At 43.2% G+C, this 10,776-nt stretch overlaps 1 protein-coding gene across 1 annotated transcript; it reads left to right on the top strand.

Moving 5' to 3' along the window:
* Positions 1–321: 321 nt before the first annotated feature.
* Positions 322–9,355, top strand: LOC117017994 (probable inactive serine protease 58). The gene is made up of 6 exons (XM_033098652.1): positions 322–331; positions 2,868–2,948; positions 5,210–5,351; positions 7,581–7,831; positions 8,653–8,789; positions 9,206–9,355. Exons 1-6 carry the CDS (start codon positions 322–324, stop codon positions 9,353–9,355), a joined length of 771 nt encoding a protein of 256 aa, XP_032954543.1.
* The last annotated feature ends 1,421 nt before the right edge of the window (positions 9,356–10,776 follow it).

The raw sequence follows: 10,776 nt of genomic DNA, 5'->3' as shown, positions 1-10,776 counted from the left end.
GCCCATAATCTCATTCCAGTGTTACAACCCTGGAAAGAGGAGACGGGTGGGCTGGTGTCATTTTTTTTTCTCCCTGATCTATAGTTGACAGAACTGAAACAGAGGGAATTTAAATAATTTTCCTAAAATCACTCGTGATTGGGAAGACTAGAAGTAGAATCTAGGTCTTATTGGATACCTTCAGCTTTTCACCCACATCCCTCTAGGCTTCTGCTAATCAACCAGCATTCCCGGATCTTGGAAAACTATGCATTCCCTCACACAAGTCCCTCAAGTGTGAAATGAAACACAGGCATGGCACGTACTTTCCTGAATGTCACAATGAACACAGGTACATCAGGGATTAGGGCTGGTTTATGAAATATACCGAAGTTCAAAGACAGGATGGAGTCGTGGAAGGTTTTCTGTGGTGGGGTGGGATTAGTTAGCACAGGTGAAAAGCTGAGAAAGAGATACACTTTACTCTAAGGTCATTTCCCCCCAAATCTTTTGGAAATAATCTGGGCCAAAAAGGGAGTTTGAGGCCTGGTTTGGGAGTGTGAGGGCCAAGAGTAGAAAAGCAAGGTGGCGGCCTGGAAAAGATCTCTAAAGACAACCGATTTTCAGGAAGAGGTTGGCACTGGGGCTCCTACCTGTCTGTGACTTTCAAACGGGTGTCTCTAGCCCACACCTTCACTCCCATACTTACAACGGCCCTTTAAAAACTGTCCTTTGCATCTCTTCTCGGCCCCTGAAATTTGGCATGTCAGAATTACATTCCTCACTCCTCCAGCCTTTCAAATGTATTCTTCTGCTTGCTTCTCTTATTTCAGGAGATAACTCTACCTTCCACTTCTGTGATTTCTCTGTTTTTCTTACTACTCAATCCCAAAGTCCATCCTACTTCCAGAAGTCTAAAATCCATCCAGACCCTTCCAGTCTCGCTGCTGTCCTTCTAATCCAGGCCAGAAGCATGTCTTACGTGTGTGTACGAATGTATGTGCCTATCTACTGTTGCTCAATTTGACATTCCCTCTTCTACTTAGGACTGTATTTTTTTTTCGTATAATGCAGATGAGATCATGTTCGTTTCCTTCTTAAAACTCCTCAGTATTTTCCTAGTGCCTATAGAACGGCACCCAGCATGGTTTAGGGACCTCCTTTGGCCCTCCTCTCATCTTGTTTTTGTCACTGTGGGGACAGAGCCAGGAGTGCAGTTTACAGGCTCAGCCTCACGTGGAAAGGTGCTGGCTCAGGTAGTAAATGGCCATCAACTGTGATTGGATGGCCATCAGCTGTGGCTAGTTGGCCATCAGCTGTAACCAGTTAGCCATCGGCCACTGATATAACTGCCCTGGCTAAGCTAGCAAGCGCAGATTGCAGAGAGGCGGGGAGTGCAGTTAGCACAGAGGATTGCAGTTAGCACGGCGGATTGCAGCTAGCAAGTGAGGTTCGTTGGCAGAAAAGCAGACGGCAGGTTGCAGATTGTGTGGCTCCTGCTTCCTGTGTCTCCAACCCAGCTGCCAGCGAGAATATAGTGGTATGACTCCCCTATCTATGGCTCCTTGGGTGTTCCTTTTTGGCCTCACCATGTCCTGCGTTCTTGTTGGGGGGGGGGGAGCGGGATTAGAGACCCTGCGTGACAGTCACCCTCTCTTCTCATCCTCTCTCTGCTGCCCCTCTCCCACCTGCCCACCCTGCACTCTTTTTTCCACGGCTCCCAAACTACTTTTAAGCGTGGGTTTTCCCGTTTCAATACTAATAACTTTTTACATTATTTTAACCTTTGAATGCTTCCTTTAGTTTGCCAATCCCATTTGTTTTTTCCCCTTTTTGTTTTAGGATGCTGATATCTGATCTGGACATTGTTCTTAAAGCTTCTCTTTGAGAAACTAACTTCAGAATCCTATGGATGGATGGATGGATGGTGTGTGTGTGTGTGTGTGTGTGTGTGTGTGTGTGTGTGTAATATTCAATATTTCCTTGTATGGTTGTAAATTATGTGCTATTAAGTTCTTTATCTATTAGGGTTATTATAGATTCATGCACATCTGGAGACATATCTGTCTCTAGCCCCATTCCACAGAATCTCTCAGGTTTTCAGGAACTCTAAGCCTATTATTATTTCATTCTACCATCTAACTGATTTTCTGTTTTAGTAATATTCTTGTTACATTTTGCCACCAAAATGAATTTGAAAAAGGCAGCTGCAGACAAGAAAGAGAGAGAGAAAGAGAGAGAGAGAGAGACAGAGAGATGGGGGTGCCGTGTTCCAGGGGACAGTGCACAGTGTGTGGAAAGAACAGGTTTCCAGATCTGACAGGAGCTGTGGGTACTGGTGATGTTTGGGGACTTCTTATTCACAGGGTGTGTGCTTGTGAGACAGGAACCGGGACACGTGAAGCAGTTCTGAGGAGGGGGCCTGAGGCGACATGCCTAAAGGGGCGGGGGGTCAGTGTCACACAGAAGGGTGGAGACAGCGCTGCTCCCTCAGAATAAAGAAAGGAGAGGGGTCCGTGGGACATGTAGAGGGAAGGGTGCTAGTCACACAGTGAGGGGCACGAACTGGTGAAAAGAACCGGGAGGCTGGGGAAGGAACTTGGGATGCGTTGTAACTCCACGGAAGGGTCACTTGTCTCCTCCCTTGGAATTCTCTTCCCTAGATGAGGTGGATGAAGCTCATCCCTGGAGCTCGTGATCCTATAGGGCAGATATCCCTGAGACTGAGAAGGTGTCCATATCCACTGCCCCTGTTCACACCGAGGATAGGACTGGAAGGAGGGCCGTCTAGACAACAGACCTTTAGAGCATCGTCACCCCTGTCCTCCCACCCCACCTTCTTCCACTGGTCAGAATCCCCAGGGCAGACCCTCCTTTGTGTCTGTTAGTTTCCACTGCAGCCTTCTGCTCAGAGCAGGATACGGGCCTCAGCATGAAGTGTGTCCTGTTAACCTTGCTGATGGTGACTGGTAAGTGACTGAGCGTAGCTCTTTGTCAAGTTGATTAGGGCTCTGTGGGGTGAGACCGTGGAGCTTGCCGGAGACGGAGAGCTAGTGGATCAGGAACACGGCAGGTTGGGAAGTAGGGGACATACGAGTCATTTTCTGTACAGGCTCAGCCATTTGTAGCACCCAACTGAACCTTTCTGTGCTGTAAGGTTTAAAAATGAAAAAGTAGATTTTGTTCTTGGGACTTTAAAACAATGTGTAATAATAGTAATCACCATAAAAGCATATGTTTATATAGATAGTATTTATATAATATAATGGATACTGCCCTGTTTTCTACATATTAACTCATTTGATTCTTTTAACGACTTTGTGAGATAAGTATATTACTGTTCTCATTTTATTGATGAGGAAACTGAGCCACAGAGTAATTAAGTAACTTGCCCATAATGAAATTAGTATGGCTCTGTAATTAGGCAATAATACTCTCCTACTTAATAGTTGAGTGGCCTGAGACAAATACCCTAACCTGTCTGAACCTCAATTTTCTTATGTGAAACATGAGAAAGGACATGCAGTGCTTCCTGAACCTGTATTAGACTGAGGGGAGTTAACCAAGTTAAGTAGGATAAGGGGTGGGTAGGCTGTTTCATTCACACAGAGGAACCAGCAAGTGTGAAGGTCATAAGCTGTGACATGTTTAAAAGACCACCTGGGTAGCTGGAGTATTGAAGAAGGAAGGGAATTAAGAATTGTATAGTAGAGGGTCTTCTAGCTTTCATTTTAGAAACGATCCTGGATGTAATAGCCTTTAAAGAGTTTTAACTATGGGAGTTACATGACCACATTTGTGATTAAAAAGAAAAATCATGTGACTTCATTATGGAGAATAGATTTGGGTAGAGATATAGGTTGTGGGTGGGATGGGAAAGATCTGGAAGAGAAATTTGGGAGACGGTTGTAGCTCTTCAGGCAACAGAATGGACTAGGGTGGTGGCAGTGAGTATGAAATAAAGCGATTCCAGAGATAAAGTGAGATAGAAGTGGTGATGGACTGAATGTGATGAATGAAGGGTGGGGCGAAGCAAAGGATGTCATCCACATTTCTGGTCCGGTGAATCGTGATGCAATTTACTGAAATAAAGAACACTGGAAAAGAAGGAGGTCTTTGGGGAAGAAGACTAGTTACATTTTTTACTTCCTGAACTCAAGGTGCATTTGCGACATCAAGGGGAAATGTCCACTTGAATATACTCGTGAGGGTCTGAGTGCAAGACAGGGGACCAAGTTAGGACTATTCTTCTGCTCTTTCCTCTCTTCTCCTTCTGGTACTCCCAGCATGCGTACGTTACACATTTTGTAGTTGTCCTATAGTCCAGGGATATTCTGTTTTTAAAGCTGCATTAGTAAGAAATCACGTTATTGAACACCCATGATATGCCAAACATTCCTCCCATCAACTTAGGTATATTAACACATTTAATCCTCACAACAACCCTAGGGTAGAAGATCAGTTAAGATCTCAGTGTACAAATAAAGAAATTAAATATAGAGATTTACATAATTTGTTGAAGTTCACACTACTGGTAAGGATACAGCCAGAATTTGAATCCAGGCACCCGTTTCCAGAGAATGCATCTCTCCCTGTAACCTCATGCCAGAATTAAAGTTTTAATTTTGATTGTATTTCATCAGTTAGTTAATTTCTGTTGGAATCATGATGACTGGTTTCAAAGAATCCCTGCAATCGGCTGGTAGGAAAAGCAAGGGAGCTCTATGTAGGAAGGGCTGCATTGCTGTCACTGTGGGGAGAGCCAAGAAATATTAAGCCTTTGGGAGACTGGAAACGAGCTAAGCTTTCTGGGAAGCAGCAGAGAGGTTGAGAGTGGCAGGGAGGTCACGTAGAGGACAAGTGCTTACATGGGATTTGGAATCACACTGACTGAAATCTGAGTGCTTGAGTCACCCATCATTCACTAGTTGCATGGCCTCAAGGAAGTTTCCTAATGTTAAATTCTTATCTGTAAAATAACAAAAAAATGTATCCACCCCACAGTTCTTTTTCTTTGAAAATTAAACATTTGTTAAAAAGTCACGTGAAGGGCTTAGCACAGTGTTTTCACAGTATGGTTGTTTAGTACTGTGGAGCAGGGGCTAAGTGGTTCATAAGTGATCAGTGTTGATATTGTCTGACACTTGCGCCCTGAAATCTCTATAACCTCCCCATGTTCCCTTTAATTAGCTGGGTTCTATCGCTCGACTCTCCTCTCCTTACGTTCCAGGAGTTGTTCCATTTGTTAGTCGTGACACGGAAGTGTTAAATCATCATCTCCGCTTATTACACCTGAACTCCAGTTCCCGGTCCTGTGTGGGCACTCTGATTGCCCCTCGCTGGGTGCTGACGGCGGCACACTGCTTCTTACCGTAAGTAACGGGGGTCAGTCCTCTCTGCTCCAAAGCTCCATGACGGGGACTCAGCACTCCTTGTGGGAGTTCTAAAAAAACTGTGCCGGTCAGGATGCCCCAGGGCTGCCATGGTGAGTGGGAGCTCAGCTACTCAGGTAAAACTTGACTAAGGAATGTTCCACACCCTTATTTGTAACATATCCAGAAAGGAAAAATAATGTGGTGTAATAAAATATCTTACGTACAGAGGGTGCCAAAACAATGGATACACATTTTAAGAAAGGAAAAAACTGTATTAAAATTGTAATACTTAAAATATACTGATAACAAAAGATGAATACAAGTCATGTGTATCCATTTTTTTGGCACCCCCGGTATATGTAAAAATAACCCTGCAGATCTTTCTTAATATTTTAAAGATTCATCCAAAGTACTAGATATGTGACTGTATTTCATCTTTCATTGCTGTACAGCATTTCAGTGTGAATATCACACAATTTATTCATTCGTTTCTCGACAGACATTTGAGTTATTTCTAGTTTTCTGCTATTTTGAGCAGTGTTACTCTAACCATATTTGTACCATGTACCTTGGAGAGTATTCTTGTGTATATATCTGCAATATTTATATATGTTGCTGTGTACACATACTGGTGTGTATCTGCAAGTATACCTGTTGGTATATAACTCTAGAGTATATCCAGTAGTCCCCCCTTATCCATGGTTTTGCTTTCCACAGTTTCAGTTACCTGTGGTCAACCATGACCCAGAAATGTCAAATGGAGAGTTTCAGAGATAAAGAATTCATAAGTTTTAAATTGCATGCCCGTTCTGAGTAGCATGATCAGATTTCGTATCCTCACCTTCTGTCCTGCGCAGGACGCGAGTCATCCCTTGACCCAGCGTATCCGTGCTTTGTATGCTCCCTGCATTGGTCTCTTAGCCGTCTGGGTCATCAGATGGACTCTTGCAGTATCACAGAGCTTCTGTGCAAGTCACCCTTATTTTAACCAAGCAATGGCCCCAAACCACGAGAGTAGGGATGCTGGCAATTTGGATACTCCAAAGAGAAGCCATAACGTGCTTCCTTTAAGTGAAAAGGTGAAACATCTCAACTTAATAGGCAATTTATCACCTCACATCATCACAAGAGAAGGGTGATACAGTACAATAATATTTTAAGGGGCAGAGAGAGAGAGAGACCCCCACATTCCCATTACAGTACATTGTTATGATGATTCTATGTTATTATTAGTTATTGTTGTTATCTCTTACTGTGCCTAACTTAAACTTTACCATAGGGATGTATGTATAGGAAAAAAACAGTATGTGTAGGGTTAGTACTATCCGTGGTTTCAGGCATTTACTTACTAGGACTCTTCTTGTCTTATCCTTTTCGATTTTATTTTATAAAGCTCCAACAAAGTGACAAAGACAGACTGAGAAACAAATGGTATCATTGGTAGGAGACAAAATAAATTTAACATTTGAGAGTTCAACAGAAAAACTGGTGCTCAGTACCAATGTGGTACTTCTCTTACTGCCGTGGTTGGAGAGACCCCTGAGTGGGAGACTCAGGGGGCTCAGGGGAGTGTCCTGTTGTGAATTTAGGCTCTTGAGCCATGTTAGTGCGTGGATGTCAACTGGAGCTCAGTGGAACACCCATTTTTTTACGATTGTTTTCCGAAAGGATGACCAGAAAACCCTGTGGATCCAACAAAGTTTTCATAGAAATTAGTAGAGCATAGTGTTACCAAATGTTCCTCCCTAGCTTTAAAATATTTCAGCCCTCTAAGCTGTTTCTTATTTTCGTTGTATAAGCTCACATTTCTTGTTACCTCCAACTCCCAAAGGCGCGCCTCCCGACTGGAACCTACTGCTTTTGTGGAAGCCTTGACTATCCATTCTCATGGTTCCTTCAACTGTTTCTAGATCTTGAGTTGGAGCTTCTCTCTGGAATCATTCTAAGAGCAGAGCCCAAGACGTTGAATTGCTTAACTCCTGGAGTCACCATTCCCATTATAGGCTGTGTGAATGGCAACCTATTGAATTAATATAGTGCACACCCTACATGACCACCTATGGTAGGCTATGCGTAAAAAATCAAATGGACAGAGATGAGAAGAGAAGGTTAAATGGGTTGTTATGGAAGGAAATTATGTGTATGTGTGTGTGTGTGTGTGTGTACACGCAATTAGCCTTGTGATGTGTGATAGTGTCATTTTTTTTTTTCTCCTTCATTTTCCAGAGACCTGCAGATCATCTTTCATGGTAGTTCTCGAAGTTATCAGGACTTTATTGGGGAGATTCTACCTTATGAGAAGATCTTCATTCACCCAAACTTCACTGTCACTTCTTCTAAAAATGACCTTATGCTGATAAAGTTGTCCGTACCTCTCACCTTTTTCTCCACTGAGATTTTCCAGTTGCCTGCTCTCATGAATAATGAAGTTAAAGATTGCTTGGTTCACTCCTGGATACAGGATGAAGATTATTTTGGTGAGTGAGTGTCTAAAAGAAGCGTTAGTTGTATTCTTGGATAAATTCACATCTTCAGGATCTCTGAGGAATTAGGGGGAGGAATCCGAAATCCAGGCCCAGCGCCAGATTTCTAAGCACGCCTGTGAAGCTAGAAATGGAGCCACAGGATTGGCTCCGTAGAGTAGAAAGGATGGTCTCCTTCAGGCCTTTGGAAATCAAATCCTAAATCATGTGTGTGTCACATTGGCACACACAGCAGGGGTCTGGGATTCAGAGATCTACGTCTGAGTATTGGTTCTGACATTCATTATCCAATCATGGATGAGTTCTTTAGCTTTTTCGAATCTTAATTCGAAAATTTGGGAAAATCATAGTCTCCCTTTACCTGACAGAACTGATATCGTGATAATTACAGTAAGACCAACAACAGCCATCATTTGTTGGGCACGAATTATACACCGGGCACTAAGCATCCTCTACGTGTTATTCCACTATCTTCATGCATTATGTAGATGTTTTCTTGGGATTTTTATCTTTGACATGAGGAAACCGAGACTCAGGGACATTAACTGATGGTCCAAGGTCACAAACTTGGCGATGGCATATCTTGGATTCAGATCTTGCTTGATGTGCGAAGTGTCTTCTCACCAGCCACACCTCGATGCTGATAACCTGTCAGAGGTTATCCCCTGAGCAGGGGACAGGGGCCATCCATGCTGAATTCCGTCAGTTCTTCCTCTGCAGCCCATTTTAACTGTGAAAAAGGCCTGAAGGAGGAGGCAGGATGCCTTGTGCAAATGCAAACAGGAATGAACGTCTCCTTTATGTCTTGTGCTTAGGAAACCCGGACAGGAACCTGCACAGCCTGAAGATTCGATTGAACACTCCTATAAACTGCAAAAAATTACTGGGTGAAAAATTCCTCGAAGACATGTTCTGCACGGAGCACATGCCAGGGAGCAAAGAGCGATGCCAGGTAACTTTTCTTACCTCATTTGCCGGTACTCTGTCAGTTGCTCTTTCGTTCCCTTTGTCTCTGTGTCTCTGTTATCTGTCATCCTTCATTGAGGGTCTGGAATGCGAAGTCAGGCCAAGAGCTCAGAGAGTAAGGGGATGAAGAATGATGCCTCTCTCTGCTCCACCGTGTGTTAGAGATAAGAGAGAGAGATTTGGGGGCAGTGTAAAACTGTCTTCCAGCTACTGCTTTGAACTTCCTGTTTAGCTGTTATAGGGAGGTGGGGGTCGTTAGTGCAGCAGAAAGCAGCTTTCTTACTGTTTTCTTATACCCGGTGCTCCTTTGCTTGGCAAATATAGTGGCTTTCATGTTGGTTCCGGTGTTGAGGAATTCTTAGGTGGGCGGGAAGTTCTGATCCCCTCTGCTCTGTCTGGCAGGTAGTTACAGCCGCACCAGCCGTTTGCGGCAGTGAATTACGAGGAGTTATGTCTTGGGCAACTGGATGTATTCTGACAGGACACACTGTTGTCTTCACGGACCTCTACAGCTACACCCCATGGATCCAGAACATTATTTCTACCAAATAAACTGCCGTACATCTCCCTTGACACGCTTACGTGCCAGCTGAAGCGCAGCAACCGCGTTACGCTCTTCTGTCCCAGTCTGTCCTAGAATCGGGGTGGTGGGGTAGGGGGGGATTGGAGTTTCAAAAGAGATCACTGGTGACTCCTGGGTGGTGGCGTGGCTCTTGTTTCTTTAACTGTTTCTTTCCTTACTCCCAATCAGTAAGTGTTTATAACATGGAAAACATAAATGCTGATCTCAGGAAGTGGACTTCACCTGGCAAGCTTTTTAGACTCTACCAACTCAGATACTTCTCTTAAAATACTCTCTGCTTCATCCTAAGAACAAAAAGGATAAGTGGAAATGAGGGCCAATAACTAACAAGAGTCTGTCAGGCGAGATATAAGCCACATGGCACATAGCTGAATCGTAATTTGCTGAAAACTGGTTAGATTCAGCAATTCTTCTAATGACCAACTGACTCCTGTGTAAGTGAGTGTGTGTGTGTGTGTGTGTGTGTATCTGTGGGTGGTTGTAGTTAATGTTTTCATTCGTCACTTAAAAGATCTATAGAATTCAACTTTTGCTTAGGTTTGCTGAGGCTACCCAAAGGTCAGTATAATTTTTGCAATAAGGATTTCTGTATTTTGAACTACAGCTGTAATGCATATTACAGATGTCAAGGATTTCATAAATGATAGGATGGGTTTTCCCCAATACGTTTTCCTCTCAGTTTACTGTTTCTTTATTTGCTTCGAATCACATGTACTTTTTTAAAGGGGAACAGACTGGGGGAGTTCATGAAGCTTTTGCCTGGGAGGTTTCACACATGCCCCTGGATGCACTTTCTGTAATGAGTACACACTTTTGTCCACAAGCACACCCAAAAGACACATTGTTTGGTCACTCCAAAAATGTGTTCTCCACATAATTTTTTTTTTATTAATCCATGATAGAGTGAACTGATTTTTAAACTAAAGCCTGACCGTTTTTATATAAAATATTGAGCATTCAAGAAATTTCAGAGTGTGTGAAATGTGAAACACATTTTGATTTGTCCTATGCTGGGATTCTTTTGTTCAGATTGCTATCTGATTGATATAAATCACCTTCTTTTACAAAGCTTCACAAAGCAAAAAATATTCTTTTAAGACTGTTATAGGATCAGATATATTGTGGGAAATGCTGAGTGTACATAGAAGGAGTCAGGGATTGGCAGTGGTTAGTAATTTTAACAGTTTCCACCTATCTTACCCTACTTAATTCCTATTACACCTTGTTAGAGATACTCTCCCTCCGTACTTACCATGTGCCAGATGGTGTATTGTCCTCACCCACCTGAGTTAGTTGCAACCTGAACTTTTCACTGGGAAGATCTTCTTAACCACCTACCTACCTCCACGTCTGTCCTCATACTTATAGATCTGTCCCCATTATACTGTTC

This window comes from Rhinolophus ferrumequinum, chromosome 26 (genome assembly GCF_004115265.2).
Source record: "Rhinolophus ferrumequinum isolate MPI-CBG mRhiFer1 chromosome 26, mRhiFer1_v1.p, whole genome shotgun sequence".
NCBI lineage: Eukaryota > Metazoa > Chordata > Mammalia > Chiroptera > Rhinolophidae > Rhinolophus > Rhinolophus ferrumequinum.
The sequence above is the reverse complement of the archived record's forward strand: the minus strand, read 5'-3'. Positions and strand labels throughout refer to the sequence as shown.

Excerpts from the sequence above, each read along its gene's own strand:
- LOC117017994 (XM_033098652.1), top strand. Across the intron at positions 2,949-5,209 it reads AACCTTGCTGATGGTGACTG|GAGTTGTTCCATTTGTTAGT; the intron begins GTAAGTGACTGA and ends CTTACGTTCCAG. Across the intron at positions 8,790-9,205 it reads GGAGCAAAGAGCGATGCCAG|GTAGTTACAGCCGCACCAGC; the intron begins GTAACTTTTCTT and ends TCTGTCTGGCAG.